At 43.5% G+C, this 23,743-nt stretch overlaps 6 protein-coding genes across 6 annotated transcripts; 2 read left to right on the top strand and 4 right to left on the bottom strand.

The window, feature by feature from the left end:
- Positions 1–1,530: 1,530 nt before the first annotated feature.
- H257_08966 (hypothetical protein) lies at positions 1,531–3,354 on the top strand (the record flags this gene model as incomplete). Its single annotated transcript, XM_009835062.1, has 4 exons — positions 1,531–1,628; positions 1,709–1,904; positions 2,067–2,719; positions 2,998–3,354. Exons 1-4 carry the CDS (start codon positions 1,539–1,541, stop codon positions 3,352–3,354), a joined length of 1,296 nt encoding a protein of 431 aa, XP_009833364.1. The 5' UTR covers positions 1,531–1,538.
- A 578-nt stretch (positions 3,355–3,932) lies between these two features.
- H257_08965 (hypothetical protein) lies at positions 3,933–4,449 on the bottom strand. The gene has a single exon (XM_009835061.1). The coding sequence runs from the start codon at positions 4,415–4,417 to the stop codon at positions 4,001–4,003; it is 417 nt and encodes a 138-aa protein (XP_009833363.1). The 5' UTR covers positions 4,418–4,449; the 3' UTR covers positions 3,933–4,000.
- Positions 4,450–6,452: 2,003 nt separating this feature from the next.
- On the bottom strand, positions 6,453–7,204 carry H257_08964 (hypothetical protein; the record flags this gene model as incomplete). Its single annotated transcript, XM_009835060.1, has 3 exons — positions 6,453–6,587; positions 6,656–6,781; positions 7,163–7,204. 3 exons carry the CDS (start codon positions 7,202–7,204, stop codon positions 6,453–6,455), a joined length of 303 nt encoding a protein of 100 aa, XP_009833362.1.
- A 3,877-nt stretch (positions 7,205–11,081) lies between these two features.
- H257_08963 (hypothetical protein) lies at positions 11,082–11,542 on the top strand. The gene has a single exon (XM_009835059.1). It carries the CDS (start codon positions 11,179–11,181, stop codon positions 11,494–11,496), a length of 318 nt encoding a protein of 105 aa, XP_009833361.1. The 5' UTR covers positions 11,082–11,178; the 3' UTR covers positions 11,497–11,542.
- A 1,179-nt stretch (positions 11,543–12,721) lies between these two features.
- On the bottom strand, positions 12,722–13,141 carry H257_08962 (hypothetical protein). Its single transcript, XM_009835058.1, has one exon. The coding sequence runs from the start codon at positions 13,129–13,131 to the stop codon at positions 12,742–12,744; it is 390 nt and encodes a 129-aa protein (XP_009833360.1). The 5' UTR covers positions 13,132–13,141; the 3' UTR covers positions 12,722–12,741.
- A 5,436-nt stretch (positions 13,142–18,577) lies between these two features.
- On the bottom strand, positions 18,578–23,341 carry H257_08961 (serine/threonine protein kinase). The gene is made up of 8 exons (XM_009835057.1): positions 23,072–23,341; positions 22,912–23,022; positions 22,728–22,829; positions 22,570–22,665; positions 22,419–22,511; positions 21,384–21,947; positions 19,773–20,376; positions 18,578–19,094 (listed from the first exon to the last, which is right to left on the bottom strand). The coding sequence occupies exons 1-8, from the start codon at positions 23,207–23,209 to the stop codon at positions 18,649–18,651; spliced, it is 2,154 nt and encodes a 717-aa protein (XP_009833359.1). The 5' UTR covers positions 23,210–23,341; the 3' UTR covers positions 18,578–18,648.
- Between the last annotated feature and the right edge of the window lie 402 nt (positions 23,342–23,743).

The following is a 23,743-nucleotide window of genomic DNA, read 5'->3' as shown; positions in this document are numbered from 1 at the left end:
CCATACTTTATTTCATTTAATTGCAATAGGCACGGAATTCTCACTCGTTTTGTGGTACGAAGGAAGCGGTTAAATATACTATTAATACTTCGAAGTATTACAGTACTAGGTCGCGTCAAACTGGACGTGGTACTATTAATACTGTAGTATACCCATATTAGTTATCCTCGTACTTATCCAAGTGCTACTACATACGTACTACTTCGAAGTACAGTACTCGAAGTACATATATAGTACTACCGGTAGTATTGCGTATTTTGGATGAGGATACCTCGTGGTGTCGACAATTAGAGGGTCTTCGGAGTAAATTAGCACATCGTTAGTCAAGCTACCAAGGTGAGGTGACGTTATCATTGGTATTGTTGGGTCAAAGGTACGTCGGTGCACGGGCACTCCTTTGCTGCTCGCCTATGCGTAACAAAGAGGGGACGATGCGAATACCATACACTTCGAAGTATGGGTAATACTGTACTAGTATATGGAGGTACAGTACATAGCTATACTATATTTTAAATTTGGCTGGCTTGACCCTTCTACGAGTGCGCACAAGTGTACACTACATTGATGCAATGCTCAAGGATGAGCTCTACTGTAAGTACGTAGCGCCAACCCACAGATTATATAGAATAACGTTAGACAATTCCAGGGAACGAATCATCGATGTAGTTCTGCGGCTACATTTTCGAGAATTATTTTTTCGATCCTATACGTATATGCGTTGTATGTGTTGCCGGTACACATGCCTCGGCTGTTTGACATACAGTACATGCGGCAATTCTCATTGAATTGCTACAACATGGCCGACGCAATCGACGTGCTATGTGGCAGGTGGGGTGTCCAGCAATAAAACTGACGGGCTTGACGAAATGTGCCTTTGAGCGTTACGGATGTAACTGTTCGTGTCAGGCTGATTTGAAAATGGGAGTACAGCACCTTCGTCCTTTCCATTGGGGCTTTATATTTTCGTCCTTTCGCCATTTAGCACAGACAATGCAGTGGCACTGCTTGTGCATATCCGACGCATCGGTTCTTTGAGTTCAATGGACTCCTGTCCAAAGTAGGTACCCAATTGTACGTGAGTCACTTCAATATCAATGTGCCCTTCACGGGGCTCAAATGAAGTCTTCAACCTGACCATTTTCGCATTGCCGTACTAGCCCACGGGATGCTATCGTCAGCTGCACTCAGCGCCTTCTTCCAGCCGTGGTGGTGGAGTTCCTCCAGCCACTTCGCCCCCTTTATGGTGGTCTTATCAGTCTCACTTGGAGCAATAGTGGCCGTAACAGTAGTACGTTATGTGAACCATCCCCTCCGCAAACTCCTCCCTGGACCACCGCCAACCAACTACCTCTTGGGCAACGCGTACGTCGTTAACGCCTCTTTTGTTTTTCGACTTTCATATTCAATTGACTAGACTGCAAACACGACGCAGCATTGCCACGTGGCAGTCCACGACTGACTACCCCGAACCGTACTTGTCTTGGTTGAACCAGTATGGGTCGGCGGTGTACTACCGGGAACTGTTCACCCATACGGTCATGTTGTCGGACCCCAAGGCCCTGCAGCATGTGCTAGTGACCCACGCCTCCAACTACCCCCGACACCCCATCATTCGATCATATTTGGGGGTATTATCTATTGTTATTATTAATATTCTCTTCACAGTTATAGTCTGTTCCCTGCACTACACGTTGTCACACTTTTGTAGGACATTGTGATGGGCGAGGGGCTTGTGAGCTCGGAAGGAGCCAAGCACGACGCCCAGCGCAAGATGCTGAATCCGCACTTCACTGCCGCCCAAGTCAAAGGGTTTGTCAAAGTGTTTGAGCAACTCGCCACGCGTTGCTGCGCCACTATATTGGAGGCAGCTGCCACAGCCCACACACGACTTGACATGGCCTCAGGTGCGTAGTACAGTCAGTACCATTTTGCAGTTTGCCGTTGCTTCGCTGTGGATTGCCTTATCTCAACCACTCTACAATGTATCAATATATATATATATATATATATATATATATATATAAATATATATATTTCCTGAATGACCTATTGAACCCTGTATGTAGTGCTGCAAACGCTGACGCTGGAGATCATTGGTCAAGTGGCGTTCGGTTTTGACTTTCACGAGCACCCGGAAGCGCTGGGCGCGTACCAGCAGCTGCAGCTGGCGCCCAGTCCGCTCCTGCTCATCGGGATGTTTTCCGTTCCCGGGTTTATCCACTGGCCACTTCCACCTCTGCGACGCCGTCGGGCGGCGAAAAATGTGCTCGCGACTGTCATCTCGGACGTGATCGAGCACAAGCTGGCCAGTGTCAACCCAAGCAGCCACGATGACAACCACCAAGACCTGCTGGATCGCATCCTCACTGACCCAACCTCCACGACCAACCACGACGCGGTCACGCATGTGATGACGTTCATGACCGCTGGACACGAAACCACCAGTTCATCCCTGGCATGGGTACTGGTGGAACTCGCAGCGAGACCTCTGGTCGTGGCCAGAATTCGCCAGGAAGTGCACACTCTGACCAGCGTCTCAGACCATGCGACGACGTCCCCACTTGCGACGTGGGAGGGCATTCATTCGCTCAAGTATACGCAGGCCGTAATCCAAGAAACCATGCGACTGCACAGTGTGTTCTTTCAACTGGCGCGTCGAGTCGCTGAACAGGACGACAACGTTCCGTTATGTGACGGGGCGACTTTGCCCCTGCCAAAGGTAAACTACAACATTACACTATACACGAAGTACTGAGATGCAAAATTTGGCAGTGTGTATCTCGTGGTACATGTTAGAGTATTCGAATTATCCTATAATGTGAGGTTAAAATATCTATCCAGGTTTTGACCGTTGACACTTTACCCGAGGGTATCTACAGTATTATAAATGTTGTGATGCAGTACTTTTCCACAAGTATCTGTTCATGTCAACAGCCTTTAATACTTCCAACAGCTAACTAACTTAGATGTGATGTGGTGGTATATATATATTGGTAGGGTACGTCGATTAATGTGTTGACGTCGGCCATGCACTTGAACCCCAAGTCATGGACAAACCCAACGGAGTTTACGCCGGAGAGATTCATGCAAGACACGCCGGAGTGGGCGGCAGACGCAACCCTCCGACAGTCGAAATCCCACGCGTTCGTGTACATGCCGTTCAGCATCGGGAGCAAAAACTGCATCGGCCACCGGTTTGCGATCGCAGAGTTGCTCGTGATCGTCGCCACGTTCGTCCAGAACTTTGACTTTGCACTCACGGACAAGGCCAACGTACGACACTTGTACAACGCCATGACAGTCGTGCCGGCAAATTTGGAAATGACTGTCTCTCGGGTTTCGACTACTAGTTAAGTAACGAATTGGAAGTAGCTGTTTTCTACTATTATGTAGGATTGATTTGACTAACATGTTGGCGGTGCAATTTCCCGTTGAAGTTGTTTGCCGTGCAACGGTAACAGTACTGGGCGAAAGAAAAAATAGGGTTGAACCATTCGTAATTTTGTGCTGAATACACACGCGTCAACGCCAAAATCAGAATCTTTGATATGTTGAAGGATACTGTAACACTGTGATAGTGTTGCCGGACTCATACACACATTAGGTTTTCTACGTCGATGTGAAGTCCTAGCGGTTTTGATGCTTTCAATGTAAGCGAAACCTGGCATCGAGCATGCCACAGCGTAGTTAGTTCCATGTAGTCTCAGTCTTACACAAGTCGGCACTGCCAAGACTTCGTTTACCCCGCCACGGCACTCCCAAGAATAAACCCTTGTTTGCTTCCTTATTGTGTATTACAAACTCGAACGAAATGGAGGCGGTCGCAGGAGATTTGGAAATGCCACATACAAAAGACTTGTGCAGGTTTTGGACACATCAGCAAATGCACTCGAGTTGTCTCGGCGGGCGTCGACGCATCTTGCAAATTAATGCAGGGATACTACTTACAAACACGATTCATGGTTCACAGTATGGGCAGAATAGTACTTTGGTACAAAGTCTAGTCAAACAACGAAGGGAGTGCGTCTGTGGATGGGGGAGCAGCGCTGGTTCGGTTCAATTGATAACACACATACTCGAGCGTTCCGCAGGTGGCGTGCATGTTGGCTTCCGTGCGTTGCATCCACTGCTCAAACTTTTGCAAGTCTTCAACTTCAGACCGAAATCGCTTGTACTCGGCCTTCCACCGAATGGTTTTCTGGTGGTACATGACTTGGTTCTTGCCCAACGCCAGGCACTCGTCTTCGAGACGCCGTTGCGTTGCCAAAATGCCATCCAAACTCGCATAAACATGACAGCCAAGGCCATTTTCAAGTGCTACGACGCTCGAGCAAAGGCGATTGTGGGCATTACCGCGATCTTTTCGCTGTCGATCCAACAGCGCGTCCGTCTCGGTGATGAGCTGATGTCCGAGCATGCTGCCAGACAAATTCAGAAGGAAGTCGATCGATACCATTGGCTATTGAAAGGACCAATGGCATGCCACCAACATATTTGCTTTGACAGTGTGAATTACTACAGTACTATTACGCATTAGTTGGCATGTTGCGAAACAATTACCAACACTCCTAACTAATATTTAATAGTGCTATTAATTTATAATACTTGGAAATTCTACCTATACCTGTGTCCTTAGTACTACTAGTATACTACAAGTACCGGTACTACGTAGTGCAATACTGTACTTGTACTGTAGTACATATGCTATTTATACAGTAGTACGTATTGTACTACGTAGTAGTACTAATATTTCAGAGTCAACTGTGTTACATGTAACTCAAGGGCGCCCATGTCTAAGGCACCATGCACACACATCATGCTGTATTCTGTATGTGTGGAAGTCCTTCTCGTCGATGCCCAACCCTGTCGCCATCATCCCGATGACGGTGATGCAGTCACCGAATTAACAGTAAGCCCGTGAAGAAATATGCCATCGCTGCATGGTAGGGAGAGGACATCATCCCCAGGGGTTCTCAAATATCTGTCTTTTACCTATTCTCTAACAGTGAGTTGATATATTACTAACGTTACTTATTTTTCTGCAGGATGAAAAGATAACATATTTTCCCAGTGGTGCAAAAAAATTATAATTTATTAGCGTTACGCACTTGAGTGAGAATAACTTATTCGAATAACTTAACCATCTTGAAGTTCGTGCTATTGACAGTGAATCGGGACATTCATGCAAGTAACGTATTGTAAGTGCAAAGATAGCGTTAGCATTATATTCGAGGCTCTCAGTTGCTCCTTGCACATTTGGCCAAGCCAAACGGCGATCGCACTAAAAAATGACCATCATTCATGAAGCTCGCTGTCACCACAGAATTGCTTCCAATCGTTTTGACCACAGACATCACTCCAAACCAAAGTTTCAACGAAAATATGCCTTCAGATCCATATATTTTGCCTTGGTTAATTCAAAATCGCACGTCAAACATCGAAGTTTAGATGGTTTCGTCGATAATCAACCTAACAGTAAAGGAAACCTTTTTAAAATTCCTTCAAACTCATAATTATTAGGCGCAAATAAGACAACGCAATGCGTAGAATGTGTTCCTTGATTCCTGAAAGTTCCAGTTAACTACAGTACTGTAGTTCAAAACAGTCAATTAACTGTAAAGTCCAAATGATCACCAAACGATCATTCGTCGAGTTACTTCATGGCAGTAAATAAATGTTTAATTGCCACGTTATTTTGTACTCGAGTACTACTTACTTGAGGCTGTGGGAAATCGTGAAAATGGGTGGAATTGCAGTGGGAACAACTCTACTTTATTAAATTTGACAAGTAAAATTTCAAATGAGTATAAAATACAATGTCAGTTAATACTTCGAAGTATTTGTTCACATTTTGTAGTCTGGCATGAAATAACTCGACCAATGAACATTTGACGGTCATTTGGGACTTCAATTGAACGAGTTCACTTTCAATTATCCAAGAACTACACATTGCGTTGTCGTATTTGACAGTGTGAGCTTAAAAATTATGATCCGGATCTGACTACATATATTCGTTGAAACCTTGGAGTACTGTGTGTGGACATAGCGTTTGGAAGTAACTCGTCAATGTTTAAGTAGGGGTTTCGAGGTCAAAGTTTAGAGTTTTGCTGTTTACATTTCTTCACAAAATGTAATCTGCCTGTTTACAAATATTGTACAGTGGATCCTCGATTTTTGCACCCTGGTATAAACGAATAACCCATGAAAGGTAATATAATGTTCACTTTGAAGGGAATTTGGAGAATCGATGAAAGTTGACTGTGAAGGGTAGAAAAGCAAAGGGGTATACCGGTATGGTTGACTGTGATGCACTCCACGATTTGCCTTGTCAATACAGACTAACGATTGACAGCTTAAATGGTTATATGAGGAAAAGGTTATGAGAAAAAGATATCCCACTTGCGAGTACAAGGCGTTGATGGTGGGCAAGAACGCCCCCTTGGTGCTTGAGTTTAAACTTGGGGGGTGAGTCGTTTGCCGACGGAAAACGGCTTCGGGTGCAATATGATGGGCTTGACCATCTCAAAGCTGTGGAGGCCCGCGGCTTTGCACATGCGCACAATATCCTTGTGCATCGCTGCGACCACCTACATGCCTAATCACAATCAACTCTCAAACGCATTTCACCTCTTTGACGACATGATGGTGTTCCTACCTCGCCATGTTGACACAACTCCACGATATCCAAGCGTGGAATCCCCAACGACTTGACCAACTTGACCACAGTGTCCACTTCCGGCACTACGATGCCCACCAGCACCGCATGCAAACTGTTGCCGTACTATACGTATAACGTGAATTACCAATTTATGATCACTTTTTCGGAGTAGTCACCGTAGAATTCGCATATCTCGGCTCACAGGACGACTTTTCACATTTTGTGAAGTGATTCTTAACAACCGAACAAAGAGCTTTCACTTCATAGTCAAATTATTACATTTGAAGATGTACTTTTAATACAAAAAGCCGACTTTCCAAGCAAGTTTACTCTATTTTTGAGGACCAATTTATGATTACTATTTTAACCTTGAACTGTGTATACCTTGATGCATACAAATTATGCGGATAGGGTATGCATTATGGTCAGGTAATATATAAGTTTACAAGGTTATGTATTTCAAGAATATTTGATGGGACAGTTCCAACACATGGTCCGGATAACCTGTTCCAATCGTTTCATTTTAGGACTGCCTGTGATGCGCATAGCCCTGGCATCTGCGCGCGTGAAAGTATGGGGTAACGATAATGCTTGGGTACAGTTAGACGGGGAATACGGTAGGTCTGTGTCGTCTTCGACACCTGTGATTTCCCTGACAAGCACCAATACTATCCATGATACTAGAAAGCATTTAGCAATTTTAGGTTAAGGGCAATGAACTTACCCATTTTCAAGTCGAATGTCCGGATGATTAGGCATGGTTAGCGTGTGTAATGTATCGAGTTCATTCAGTATAATCTATTGGAGGCTTTGGGGTAAAAAAATACCCCGACGTGATTGGCTCAATAGGAGTGATCATAAATTGGTACAGTGATCATAAATTGGTCATTTACGTAGGTATTGGTTGCGGCTCAGTAATATTATAACTTGAGCTGGTGTACTTGCTTCATGTATTTTCTGACATGGTTTTAACATAATGTACTTACTGTCTACTGTAATGCTTTCTATTAATATAACGTAGAGTTCCAATTTACAGTTTGAGACATGGGACAATTTGGCAAGTACATGTACCTCTATAAATTTTTATTGTTGAATAAATGCAAAAATCAAGGATCCATATATTGTCGATTTTCTTAAAATTTCCCAATTTTGCATGGTTCGTTCAATCGAGCACAAATAGAGCCGAGACATCTGATTGGCCATTATCCACTTCGCCCTTTCCAGTAGAAACTCGAAAATGGATTGTAGCCAATCAGCGACAAGTAATTTCGGATTGACCAATGGGAGAGTTTGGTGCTCGATTCACTCGGCGAGATTCGATTGAACGGGGTCCGGAAATTCATACCGAATCTCCAATATTGCATTCGTTTTAATTTAGACTTCTCAGTTTCTATTCAAAATACTACTCCGTCCCAAATTACCTCCACGTTTCAACTTCGACTCACCTCAAAATTTGACTCATTTACCCAATTTCTACGAAATTTGTACCAATGAGAAGCTGGGAATTCGGTGTTTTGCTTGCTCATGTTTTGATTACAGGTTTGTTGGATAATGTGCACACTGACATCAAAATAATATTGCTCCTCAGCGCAGAATTAAAATCACTCACCGGACTTGATTAATGTATGGTCGAATGGGTAACAATATTCATATACAGAGGTAACGTAAACTCTATAATTGTATTATCTTATATGAGTACTCCTCGCTTGGGTTCTGCTAGAGTCAGGTAGACATCCCTGCCATAACCATGGTTAGATTCCTCGTCCTCTATACCGACATTGCCCATGTAAGAAGTTTGGGCGAATTGGCTCGACCACTTGCTTGTTCACAAGAGGCAGTTCACGCTATACAAAGATCACCAGTCTGATTTAAGAGAAATTTAAATAAATCCTCGTAATAAAAATGATTTTGCGGCAAAACTAGAGGTGAAACGTGGAGGTAATTTGGGACAGAGTAGTATATAATATAAGTTATTGTGAGTTTTTTTTCACCGGTATTCTACTTTCTCGATTTCCCGAAGCCTCCTATTTGAAAATGTACTGGGCAAATTTCATAAAGCACTAAATTATGGAGTTTGCCCCACTTTTTAGACTCCTATCACGATTTCCCGCAGCCTCCAGGTATTATCTACTACCACTCTGGTCGTCCAAAATAGTTGTCATGTTAGACTTCAAAATGAAGTATTTTGTCCTAAACTTAACTTATTCGTTCTCGTATCTGTTTGTTGTACTAGCTGAAGATCTCCTCTTTGATTGGCTACTTCAAGCTGCGCAAAATTCACACTCTTGGCGAAGTTATCGAACTTGAAAAATGCACTTCAAATTGGCAAAATATTCAATCAGCCGCCAGAGAAGCAAATCTTAACTTTAAACTTCCACATCTCGCTCACTTGTTCATGTGGTTGTTGCATTACCCTTGAAGCATTAACAAGGCTCTCTCGCTTCTATGATGTTGTATTTATCGATTAAACATGCTCAAAAGATTCCATACGCCATACGTGACCGCAGAACCTTCGGTAGACGTCTGTCGACGACGAAATCGCACCTGAGGCTAAATGATGCCTAGTTCTAGCCATTTAAACAAGCTACGGCACTGTATTCCGCGAACGGCGGACTTTACCTTCCGATTTGCTTGTTGTGGTTGATGTCACTTGATAGTTTTACATTAAATATGCTTTAATCATATTGATGTTTGTATATCATATACTAAACATGGATAAAAGTGGCGAAATGATTTATATTAAAGATACAAATTACAAGTCAAACAAACTGCACCTTTGAAAATATGCAACACGACTATTTTGAGATTGAAAATAACTGACCAGACTTCAGCATTGAGACGTGTAATAAAATATAGAGACGAATATTATCATATCCAATCATACAAGGCCAACACGAAATATCGAGATGCTATTGGCTAAAAGTCAGACAGTCTCACAATTTGGTGCTGTGTCAACAATTGATGGATTACCTTACTTGAAAACAAGATGAAAAACGATTCACTCTACGCGTGATGGAACCCGTGACCTCCTCCATGCAAAGCTGAAGCTCTACGAACACCTCTTATTTCGTTTGAAACTACGCTGTTCATGTTTGTAGACTGCACAGGAAAAACAATCCAGCAAAAAACCTTGTAGTCTGGAACCACTGCGATCTCTGTCTGCACAGAAAACTTCGAGATTTGATTTATCCTCTAACATTCGATGAGGCATGTCTACATCGAGCGGTATCGTCATTATCCCACTTGTACAACGTGCGTACCAACAGTTCTTCCTCAGAAGGGATACATTGGATACATCAAGTCCCTACAGTAGTACCACCCATGTCCAACATCTGATGATGAAAGCTCTACAGATCTACTGTACTAGTTCACTGTACTGTACTTCTACTGTACTACTGTAGTACTCGGAGTATTGTAACTCACTGTCAATCGGTCTGGCTTGCAATGGGTCGCAAGGATGAGAGAAAACGTCTGCGTACAGGTCCAACAAGAAAAGCACGTTTTTTCAGATAAAACGTTATATGGAACACAGGCGTCGATAACGTGTAAGTGCCACTTGATTATTTCATTGGAATATTACAATTTGCAAATCACTCAGCACTCAGACGTCTAACATTCGACCGTATGCGAAGTCCTTCTAGCTGTAGGCGCAAAGGATTCCTTGGCTCGCGGATAAACGTCATAATACATACAAACTCTAATACTACGTACTACAGAGTATTAACGTTATGCAAATCGAAGATGTCTCATTTCTCCATTTGTATGAGTTTTCATTGTGTAGCACCAGCGAATTGCCGGAGATCGACAATACTGTAATTACTGATGACAGTTCCATGCTGGTTTCCACAACCTCAACGATTTAAAATGCAGAAATGTGGGCGGGTAGACAGCCGCATCATTCGAATCCAGCGTGGATTCCAAACAGAAAACTATGGGAAAACGTTCCGAATATCTGGAGAGTACACTGTACCATTCGCCGAGACGGCGAACCGTTCAAATAGATCCGTAACCCTGTAACCGGACTTCGTCCTACCCCCGCGCGTACATACTTCAAAGTATAATGCTAAATCCTTGGGGTTAAGCGCATCGACAGTGGTTAGCTATCGTAACCACTGAGATACGGTACGCTTACATGTTAACCCATACTAAGAGTTGAGGTGGTCTAAGTACTAAACATACTACTGTAGTATGTCTCATTTACACTAGAGTTTATTCCTGGTACTTGTTTGTACTGTTCTTGGAGTACTGTAGTTTGAACTGTTCTCAGTCTTGGATGAACGGTAGTATCCAGAGATTTATTGAACGATAGTCTGTCTGTCCACGTGATGAATTTGTCGCACTTCGCCAGCAAGATCTGGGCCATGGATGTCGCAAGTGTCTCCTCACACATGGCCTGCCATCTCATGACTCATCGACCGTTAGCCAACGATATTGCGGAACAAACAGTCAATCCAACTCTCAAGCCACCGCATTCTCTTTATAGTGTTGACCCGCCATGGTGGGGCAGTGTCCGACTTGCCATGAGCAAACCACTGGCGTCGTCGTACCTGTGCAAGTACTCGTACAAAAAATGTCCAAACCCTCGTACGATCAAACGCAACGGCAAACTGCACACACTCTGCGAATACCACCGAGGCAAAGCCAACACTCTGCAGCAAGGGTATGCTAAGAGGAAAAAGGACCGACGAAAGGCCAAAGCTGGCGGTGACTCCAACAACGTACTCTTGATCACGGCCTCACATGGAACCACGTCATGGCTGGACCAGATCGATTTCAGTCGACAACTCGTGATGACGAATGCAGACTGTGAAGTGCTGCTCGAGTTATTAGGTAGTTAGGTATTGTCGTACATAAACAATCAATACAAAATGATTTAATTCGAGCAAACGTTCGAAATGCACGATCAAACTTGCATGTTGATGAGAGAGCTATGGACGATTCGAATGCACGTACACCATTCCACAGCTAGGACTACGTATGTATTGCACCGTACTAGTATGGCTAGTATCTGCCACTCTGTTTCAATGCGTCTCCCATCCAAATTCGAGGTGCTCCCCCCCCGTGCCATAGCAATCAATGCCTGTGTGTATGTAGCCAATCTAACCCCAAGGAGCGCAATTGGCTGACTCGGACCTTTGGGTTGGCGTCGATACAGTCAAGTCATGCCTGTGTTATTTTTGGGCTGTGGCTGTTGGTCACGGCCAAGATAATTTCGATCGTCTTGCCTTAACACAAAACAAAGCTGCATAGTTTAATGGAAACTAACGATACTGTAGAATGATGGGGACCGTGTCCTTCTGCTGATTTGGACTTGTGCGTCACTTCACCAAATAACGTTAGCTTTAACATTCGAATCCATTTGATCATCATCCCAATTTAAGCTTGTACAAACAATCGCATACAAAGATTAGTATATAAATGGTTTTGCCGAATCAAACGTTTCGATTGGCAGAAATGTTGCAGAACGCGATTTGATTGGCTTCGGCGGTTCTATAATCCATTTGTGATGGACAAAGTGTTGGTTGGCCGATGTGATGGCCGACCAAACAGCGCTGGAGAACCAACTCCACAAGATACAGGCCAAGACGGTGGTAGATCCTGGATGTGTCATGTCTCGAGAGAATGGACGCCCTCAACGTGGAGAAGGTCGGTGATCCCGCTCTGCGGACACATCTTGCAGCAGTCGCACCCTGACATTTGCGCCGACTACATCCATCGGTTCCTAGAGGACACACCGGTAGAAACGACACCTTTCACAGCGCTGGCCTAACTTGCAAGCAACTTAACGTTACGTCCATTATTCCTCGCGGCGTCTCTAAAGTCTTAAGACATTCGATCCTACGGAGGGCTCCAGTTTCGAACCTATTAGACAATTTCAATTTGTGAACACAAGCTCACAGCTTTTGTCCAAAGAGAATTCGGTCATTGGCAGGAACGATCAATTGACGGGTGTGGTGGGCTCCACCAACGCCTTGCTTTGGTTAGTATTGGCGACAGCTTGCGATCTTGATTGTGGGTTACTCCAATCATGCGTATGAACTCAGGGCGGTATACGTACTAAAGTTATGATGAATGGTTGCTTCTTAAATTAGGACGAGGCTGCTACTAGTCGTGTAATGTACATGCGGGTGGAAGAACAGCTCATGGAGCATGGCGCAGTCTTCTTGCGTGATAAACTCGGATTTGGAAAAGTCGATCGACTCTAGCCAAGGCGGACACAGTTCATCGTGTCGCTGCACAGCTTTCAAATGGCCTGGATGTGGTTTGGTGGTGGTGCTGGTGGTGCTGGTGATGGTGCCCTCCTTCTTCTTTTTTGCATACACCTGCTGCAGCGTATTGGCTTTGACGCGATGGTACTCGCAAAGGGTGTGGAGGGTGCCGTTGCGCTTGGTTGTGCGTTGGTTAGGACACTTTTTGTACGAGTACTTGCACGACAAGTCTTTGTTGCTGTTGGTCGTGGACAGGCTGGTCATGTTGGCCGCAAATTCGAATGTGATCGTGCGATGCAATGATGCATATCTAGGAGTGTTTGCTTCGGCTACAACTGTCACTGTGCCTCTTGAGACAAACATGTCGAAACGTGTGGCGCGTTCAAAATGTTCATATTTGTCCCTTGTCTTGATGTTTGTATGCACTACAATCCGACCACACGTCCACATCCAGCTCAACATTATGCGTTGACGACGTTGTGTTGGAGCATTGTCCAGAGGGGAAAAACAGTTTGCCTACAGTACTTGGTAAAGCCAATGCGCAATAGGACTAGCGATTCACTTTGACGACACCACAAGTCAGCATTCGAGGCCGATTCATAGCACTCTATTCCCGTACAGTACAATACCCGTACCCTAGCGACAATTCGTTCCACGTGGCAACATCGTGGACAGATGGATTCAAACAAGCGAACAATTGATCACCATGTACCAGTACAGTGCAGTAGCCTTGCCGTAATCAACAAAGAACTGTAGGAACAATTGATGAGCTCAAGCCTCGTAAGTATATACTAGTACACGACTTGCTGGGATACTAAGTTACTGTATCTTGGTTGCACCCCATTTGCCCCTTGAACGCGGTGAAAGGGAATGGAGAAGTGGCAGCACAAAGCTAGTACATATTTATCGGTCCCAGTATTAATACAAGTACCAGTACAAGTACAGACTGGAGTATTTACTAAGTCCCAGAACAATTGCAGTTGTAACTTACACTGTCCATACGTTCCTTCCAAGTACTAGTAATACTACTAGTAGTACATTTACTCGTTTACTATTAATGTAATAGTATACTACACTGTTCATGTTATCACTACAGTCCAGACTTACAGTAGTACCGTACATGTACACTGTATTGTTCATCGCTGTGCTGCAAACATAATGGCAGTTGGTTTGGTTCTCCATTGAACGCGGCCGTAACCACACATGTCACCCAATCAATATACTAATCACAAACACATCCCGTTGTGACCCTTGGGAGTTCTCCTTGCACACAAATTCACTTTGCAGAACCGTACTACCGTAGTATACGTATACTTAGTTATCCATGTGTTGAATTATGGAATATTGTTTTTACTGTAGGTTCATGCGACTGGGAAAGGCGCCTTGGTCGCATACAGGCGTTGAAGTACCGCGTGTGTACTAAGAGAGGCTAGCGGTAACCCCGAAAAACTCTCCATACCAAGATTGAAAACCATTCATACCTTTTGTTCGATGAGGCATATTTTTTGTACTCTGACCACTTTAACTCTTAACCCTGGGGATTTAGCATTACGGTATACTTTGAAGTACCTACCTACCTGTATGTGCACGCGGGGGTAGGACGAAGTCGCGGGGTTACAGGGTATATAGGAAGAAAATTTACTTGACAAAGTGTGAACGGTTTTCAGCCTTGGCTGAACGGTATCCAGATTTATTGAACGTTTTCCCATAGTTTAGCTACGAGATATATTCACAAGTGCGGCAATACTTCTCGATACTGTATATATCTACAGTACTCCGGTTTTTACTGTTAGCACGAGTTCAATCCCCGCTATCCAGTGAGATCTTCGGTACCGTACGAACAGACAGTGGTGACCAATCAAAATTTACGCGACCCCTGCTAACCCACACGCCCCACGAGTGGGGACTGGTACACTAGGTAATCAAAGAGGACCACAAATTTCCGATTCTCCAATCCTTGTTCTCAGAACCAAATGTATGCGTATACTCGGAATACGTCCAATATTCTTGTTATCAGAACCAAATGTATACGTATACGTTCAAAAGCAATTTTTCTTTTTTTACAGGTAGCAATTTGGAGATCTGCGTCCAGTCTGAGTATCAACTTTCGTGGGATAAACAGCATCAAAAGAATTCAGTATACTGGATCGACATCAATTTTATGAGTGAATGTGGTGTCATCATCCAAATGAATGGTACGTCCGATGAAATACTGTACGGTACAACAAGTAGTAAGTCTTCCAGTATTACTATTAATACTACTGTACGGTAATACTACGTAGTACTGAAGTACTACTACGGTATTAATAGTAAACTCTCTACAGTACTGTACGTGAAGTATTTTAAAAGAACTCCCAAGTGTGTACAGTAGTACTATTAATAGGAGAATCTATGGTAGAATAATGGGTATTTGTGTGAGATTAATTCAGCGAATCACATAATTCTATTCCTGTTCTAGCTAATCATGTCACTCTTAGTTTAATTTCCAACCAATAAAAATGCGAGGGTTAGGGTAGGGTTAGGTTGGTCACCCAGAATAGTCATCTAAAAAAAGAAAAATGAATAATTGGTCGGACCTTTGTGGCTATTATGGGGTATGCCCATACAAACATCAAGTTATACTGATAATCGTGAAATAATTCAGCAGGGTCCGACCCATCGTTACAGCGTTACAGTACTGCCATACATACTGCATTGCTCCTCCAGGTAGGTGGAGGAACAGTCCTACTACGTAGTACTAATCTAGGTTATACATTAGGTATACGAAGTTGGTACCTGGACACGGTATGCGTAGCCTCTCGTCAATAAAGAGATAGCTTTGCAGCCATCATGTACTTCCAGTATTTGTTGACATACAATAGCTTTAGCCCTTGCCTTTATCTTGAATTAAGTATACCCCAGTATTATTCGTAGATGGCCGCTATTGGTCGGACCTTTCATGTTATGGGAAAACGTTCAATAAATCTGGATACCGTTCAGCCAAGACTGAAAACCGTTCAAGCAAATTTTCTTCCCGTAATAACCCTGTAACCCCAGGATTTCGTCCTACCCCCGCGTGCACATACCAGCGTGCACATACTTCGAAGTACTATAATAGTACTTCGAAGTATAATGATGCTAAATCCCGGGGGTTAAGTTGAGGTGATCATAGTACAAAAAATATGCCTCATCTAACTAGAGTTTATTAATTTGAACTGTTTTGAGACGGTACGGTATCCAGATTTATTGAACGTTTTTCGGGGTTTGTCTAGTAGTAGTTCCCAGCACAGTTGTACTCTTTTTTACACTGGGAATTGTCACAATTCATCAATGAAAATCATGATTCTTCTTGTGACAAATTCATCGTGTAAAACTAAGTGTTCAAATAGTTTCAAAATTAACTTTCCACCAAACACGCTCTAACGTTGAGGGCGTATGCACCACAACTGTGGTACGTTATACCCGGTACTAATACTGTATTACTGGTACTCCTGTTGGAGACCCAAATTGTTCCTGTTGTCGGCGAATTTTGAGAAAACTCAAACAGCCAATCAAAACCCATGAAGTTTGCACAAATAAGTCGTCATATAGAATAAAAGTATCGGAACTTGCGAGTTTTTCCTGAGTAGACTGTACCAGTGTGAAAACACCAAGTCCCTTGTCAGCTACAGTACTCCTAGAGGTTAAGGCCTCTCCAGTGATTAGTGATAGCTAACTGCTGGTAATGCACTATTATACCTCGAAAAATGCGCCTACCGGGGGTATAACGCAGTCCCAGGTTACAAGGTTTATTTTTTGTACACTTTAAATGTGTGGACACATTGCATACAGCCTTCGTCTTATTTAAGGAATTCCCCAGGCTTGTTTGTAAAGTGTAAACAAATAAGTTCAACTACCGTACTGTAACGTGAGCTGTGTATTTTTATGGAATTTACATACATTTTGATGAACCATTCAGACATAGAGTTGATGTCAGTCCATGAGAACTACTGTACGTAGTACGAGGTACAGTACTGAACAGATACTACATACTTCGAAGTACATATACAGTACCATATTCTGACTATCCCAAGATACAGTAGATACTCAGGCTGGACTCAGAGCACAAAGACGCCATATGACCAAAATGGACATTTTACCGTTGGCAATAGGTAGAAACTGGACGAGAATCAGCCAGAATCAGCAGAATCAGGGCAAACTGAACACATACTAAGTAGCTTAACACCGTAAACTTACTCTTTCACAGTATTAATAGTACAACTATTATTAAAAAATATAATCGAGCATATTATTATACTAATATACTACTCTGTTACACTTTTGTTCCGAAACATTTGTCAGGTAATTGTTGTAAAATTGATTATTAATACTTATTGCGTCTGATTGGTGCAGTCGAACGGGTGTGATCTATTGATTGGCTGAACCACTTCACAATAATTCCTCGTTCCCTAGATATTCGCTTCCGCGTAAGCCGCGTTCACCCACCAGACTATTAAGATGCACCCGCTTTGCGTACACTGAGCGTCCAATACTCTTAATCTTATTTACACTGGTAGAAACTACTTGTAAGCTTTAGGGCTTCGCCAAGGTGTTATTAGTCCTGCGTCGTGCTGTCGAGTCAAGGCTCGGCCAGTTCCACGAGAGTCTCTGTAGTGATCGTGTACCGAGTCATGCCAATCACGGGATCAATTTGCTCTAGTGCCGATAATTTACAGTAGCAGGAAAGGACTGCAAACAAACTACTAACTTAATATGCCAAAGTAAATTGAAAATACCAAACCCTACGCGACAGGGGCAAAAGTGACGTTACGTCGATGAGTTGCTCCTTGCATTGATACTCCGGAGTATAATTTTGTCGATTAAAAAAGAGATCCCTGTTGAGATAAATCCCCTTATAAAATATTCATGCATGTATGAAGTCGTGAAGAAGTATAATATATGCTGGAGAGCTATGTAACGTGTAACCCCACTGGTATAATACATTGACAACAACATCACATTTCCATCCATCGCCCCTTGTCCATTTTGCGTTGAAATGCGAATCCCCCCACAAATGACGATGTATTTTTAACTACAAGCCAACCAACATCATCAATCTTTCGCCCCTGTGGTTGGATTAATCACTGGTGTCACTAACGTAAACAATGCATTTACTTTTCGACCGAAACCTTGCTTGGTAATATTTTCTAGATTTACTCTTGTAATACACCTGCAAAATACAATATTTTGTAGAATGACCCCGTGGAGATTTCAAAGCTCTCCCTAGCCGCCTTCAATTGATTGTTTACGTTCGTACAAAAAGTAGTCCATTGCTCTAGGGTGCCATGGGTGGACATGTGATGTTGTTTTGCCCATGCATTATTCTATATTATACCACTCGGTGAGCTGTAAATAGTGGTAATTGATACAGTATTGTGGTATATTCGGTACAGATGACCCCGTCAAATCGATATATCTCGCCGCCGAGTTGAATCATCACAAATCGACGCTATTGGCTAATCGAATTTCGAGTGGATTATTTGATTGGGTCTTCCAGAAAGGACACGTATATCCAACCAATCAGAACTCGAGCGGGATTCAATATTGATTCAATAAACCAACCACGTGAGTTTTGCAAGTTTATATAGCGAATTCACAAAAGTAGCTCTCTCCAGCCTATATTCTACACCTTGACAAAGTATGATGTACCCAGTAGTACGTATATACACAATCAATAGCTAGCTAGCTGTAACGCAATTGAACCACGAAATGTTCTTTAGCTTAGGACCGCCAGTCGTTTAGTCACTACTCCTCCTTCTCGAATCACGGGTTAAAGTACGGGTGCTGGAGAATACTTTCAAGCGACCATCGATCTTTCGGGTCCACTGCCAACACATGCGACAGCAAATCAAGCTGATCTTCGTCGTCAATATGCAGCCGAATACGCGCCTTGAGCAGCTCCGGCGTCCAGAACTTGGCCAGCTGAATCTGGCCGCTGGTCACGTCCTCGTTGATATCTGTGGCCACGAGCTCTTCACCCGACCACAGCTGAAACATCATCACTCCCAGCGCCCAAATGTCAATCTCTGGGGACGCCACCACGGGGGCATATGGCAGAAGTGCAGCAGCATCCTGGTTGTAATCTTGGCGAAAGCACTTGACGACGATATTCGATCGCGGCCGCAGTTTATCGCGTATGCGAATGTCGTCGGCCCAGTATGCCATGTACTGAGACCGTTCGTCGTCTGTTTCCAAGTGATGAAACATCTCTACAAGAAATCATGTTGCTTAGATACTGCTCCACAGTCAGACAATCGATCGACCAATCAAAGCTCACAACACGACGATCAACGGACCAATCAAACGGCTTGGTGAAACGAGTCCACCATATCGAATTATCAAGGGTGGAACTTCCACACGGGTGATCAACATATATATAATATTCACATGTCAGTACAAAATGCAATGGATTGTCGATATATTTGAAGTAAATCAGTACAATACATTCAATAGTTGTTTTTACTATGAACGTACAATGCATATATATATATCGTTGACACTACAAAACTCAAACGGAGATCATCACGCAATATATATGTATTATATATATATATATATAATTTGAAGACGAAGAAACAAATTAAAACAACATAATCCTGAATATAAAGTGTCTGCATATAAAATACCCATGGCGACATACACACACATATATATATATATATATATATATATACAACATTCAAATCCGAGTCGGAAACCCAGCCCCCATATATATATATATATATCCAAATCACGTGCAACATATCCACCTAAATCTAGTATATATATATCCAAATCACGTGCAACATATCCACCTAAATCCAGTATATATATATATATATATCCAAATCGCGTGCAACATACAGTATCCATCTAAATCTAGTATATATATATATATATATATATACCTGGGGGCAACACGCCCGATGAAAACTTGGACCCCATCATAGTATTCATGACTGTGGCAGCATCCAGGTCAATCAACTTGAGCTGGTGCTTTACACGCACAAAATTGAGCTTTTTCACATCGCCGTGCATGATATCCCATGAATGGAGGAGTCGGAGGGCGTGGGCGGCTTCTTCGAGAAGGAACCGAATGAGGTTGGCGCTGGGTCGTTCTTTGAAGAATATATCTTCCAAGCTGCGATCGGCCGCCGGTAGAACCAGCACGTGCTTGAAATCGGCCAATGAAAGCTGGTCGTTGTTCACTGAGAGCGACCCCACAGCGCGCTCAAACTCGTCGGGGCTGGGCGACGGCAGCATATTGAGCATATACTTGGACACGTGGCCGCGGGTGGATATGAGGCGCCGCACCTCCACTTCCTTTGTATAATCCTCCTCTCGCCGCATAAACTTGAGCGCCACTTGGATCTTGCGGCCGTATTGCATGTCGCAAAACTTTTTAAACTCAGCTTCGGTCATGTACCCTGGAAAGTCCTTGGCAAAGTACTCGAAATGTGCATCCCACTTGTCGACTAAGCTAGCGTCGTCCAGGACAGGTGGTGCCTGCATCTATGTAGTAGTAATAGTAATAGTTAGTGGTTGTAGATATATTGATTGGATATATATTCAGTGTAGAATGAATGTACGATTATTATATATTGTCGATTTGATACACAAATTAATTTGGGGACGGGGTGCAATCGAATCGTTGCGCTGACCGATCCACAATCGATCTGATTGGTTGTTGAATTTCATTGACAAGGTTTTGATTGGCTAATATAATTTTGAGGTTGTCTGAGGTAGCCAATCCAATCGATTTAAATTCCAACGAGAAACCACAACACAATGAAATTTCACTCGAAAGCACAATATATATATATATTGTGCTTTCGAGTGAAAATATATATTTGTTGGGGATACGGTACACACAAAAAAGGAGGATTGAATCTTGAACGAAGCAAGGTTGTAATAGGATTGACTACTCAATAGATGGACCAAACATGATCTTGAACGTTGTCACATATAGATACGTTTAAACCTTGGTTTATTTTCTAGATATATACGTTTAAACCTTGGTTTATTTTAGACACAATGTCACAGATCCATTGGTGTTTGGGTGTTCAATCATCGAATGAGCAGCAGAAGAACCAAATCGGCAGACATTATATATCGATATACGACCAATCAAAACCCAGATCATGAATCAAGTAGCCAATCAAATCCAAACACTCAATTCGACCAAATCCACATCACAATGTACTGTGATGCCCGATGATTTGTTAACATATACAAAAGTCAATATTACGTTCAAGAATCGATGGAAATAGATTTCGCAAACGCCAATCCAAATAAAGTGCACACTTTAATCGGTCAAATGTATTAATATATATATATATAACGCCAATCCGCACCAAATAAAGTGCACACTTTAATCGGTCAAATATATATATATATATATATATATACTCGAACGAGGCCAAATAGTCTAGTGGTTAAGGCAGTGGTTTGCTAAACCATCAATTATTTTAAATAATTCGTGATAGATCGAAGTAACAATTCGTGTGATGGAATCGTACCTCCCGCCGACGATGGGGACGTTCGTGTTGGCTGCACACTTGGGTAAGTGTGACATTCACCTGTCGGAACTGCTTTAACGTGAGGCACACGTTGAGTTGGTCGGCAAGTTCGTGAAAAACTTGGTGGCAAATGCCATGATCATAAGCCAGTCGGACGACGGACGTCGCGCTCACGTGCGCGGCCGGCCCTGGCACAAACTCGTAGCGCTGCATGAAGAAGAACAGCCGCTGGAGATGCTCCTTGACGCTGGTCTCGGTTGTGTCAAACGCAGTGCGGCCATGAATGTCCTTGGCGTACACAAATTGCTCTAGCAATATCTGTCGAGGTACGCGGTGAAACGTCGCGTGGCTGAGCAACGTGTCGATCACGACTTCTTTGCGAACGTCGTCGCTGACTCGAAGCCCCGGCAGCACGAATGCACTCCATGATCCCATGTACTCGGGGTTGTCTGCGATGATGTCGTCGTCGTCGTCTACGACCAAGAACGGAAGGTCCTGCAGCAATAGTCCCACGAGCCCTTGGATAGTCACATGTTTGGCCACGGCCGCAATCAAGAGCGCATCCTACGAATGTTGGGGTTGCAATGTGGTCGTGAATTGGTGTGGGACGGAAATTAGTGTGATTTGTTCCTATTTAATTCGCCTAAATGTTGCCAATGTTGTTACTAGTACAAAGCGAACCAAGCAGTCGGATTGGCTAAAAATATAGAATGAAGGTGGATTTATGATTGGCTAAAAAACAATGAAGATAACCTTATGATTGGCTAAAACGAATATACACATCTTGACCTAAAATGTAGCTGCATATACTACTGTATTACTGTATCGTATATATATATATATATATATATATATATATTCAAATATCCACGAAACAAGGGGATGATGATTTGAATCCATTGTTCAACTGTCCTTTTGCATCGTGGGATTTTGACAAGAACCTAATTAGTGTGAAAGTGATGCATGACATCAAATAGTGTATGAACGACAACCCTTGCATATAAATTCCCATATATATCATCCCACAGCACGTACACTGTTGTTGTACGTCACTTCAAAGCTGCACCCGACTTCGATGAGCGCCGCCACAACTTCAAAGCTCTTGGCCTTTAACGCTTCGGACATGCACTAATATCGATCCACACATGCATGGTCACGACGTGGAGATGGAGATGATGGAGGGTACCTTGGCGCGCAGCGCGGGGCTGAGGCGGGGCCACAGCTTGGGCACGATCGCCGCTCGGTTGTAAGACGCCACTTCCGTCGCGACTGACTTGCCTTTCTACACACGACAACCAATGGTGGTGAGGTGCAAGACATATCGACGACGATGGTGGGACGGACGTCTGTGACAGCGTTGCACATGGTGTCGTGTCGGCTAATGAGGACGTCGGCGATGTCCAAGTTGCCTTTCTGGATCGAGCGCATCAATGGAGTGGTCGCATTCTACGGCAACATGGTAGGGGTTTCAATGCATAACGTTACTTCGTATGCCGTTGTCCGAATCGGATGATGCTGGAGGACATACCTTGTGGATTCGGTTGGGCAAGTTGACATCGATCGTTGGGACCGCGAGCAGCGACTGGACGATAGCCATGCATGGGTACAATGCCGCCACGTAGAGCACGGTCGACTGGATCTAGGGAAGGCCGGTCACGTCCGTGTATCTGTCTTCTTCTCGTACGTACCATGTCGACGGGCTTCATGGCATTCACGTTCACTTTGCCCGCCTTGAGAATCGCGTTCAATGCGTCGACGTTCCTGTCCATGACCGCCTGGAACAGCTTGTCTTCTTCCGTCAATTCCCGAGGGATCGGTGGCACCATATCGTCGTCTGCTCAGCGGTCGGATTTCGAAAATGACCTCCAACTCAACCTCCCCTTCCATGTACAGTATGTACACTGTACATCCACTGCAACCCTTTTAGGGTCGTAAGGTGACTGACATCTACACATCTGTTCGCTGTAAATGAACCTCAGACGAGACCTTGTCAACCACATCATCACTAGTTTGGCATGACAAGGACATCGCGACGGCGGCGGCGGTGGCGTTGTTCTGCGTGCTACAGTATACGCCCACCTCGAGGTCAGACTTGGACGATTTTTCAGAGGGTCAACGGATTTGATTGGCTTATTTGCACCAATCACAAGCCTATCTACAGCTACATTCCCTATGATTCGCTAAAATGAACGAAAATCAAATTTGAACAGAATTTCACTGTGATTTTATTACTGTAAGTACAGTACAGAAGTATTAATAGGTACTATAGTATTGTATACGTACTTGAAGTATTAATAGTACTTGTACTACAATCTGTACAGCGTAATACTAGTAGTTAGTATACGTACAACTACAGTACG

Source organism: Aphanomyces astaci (assembly GCF_000520075.1).
Source record: "Aphanomyces astaci strain APO3 unplaced genomic scaffold supercont1.21, whole genome shotgun sequence".
In the NCBI taxonomy this organism is placed as follows: Eukaryota; Oomycota; class Saprolegniomycetes; order Saprolegniales; family Verrucalvaceae; genus Aphanomyces; species Aphanomyces astaci.
Note: the sequence above shows the minus strand (reverse complement) of the source record. Positions and strands in the feature narration are given on the sequence as shown.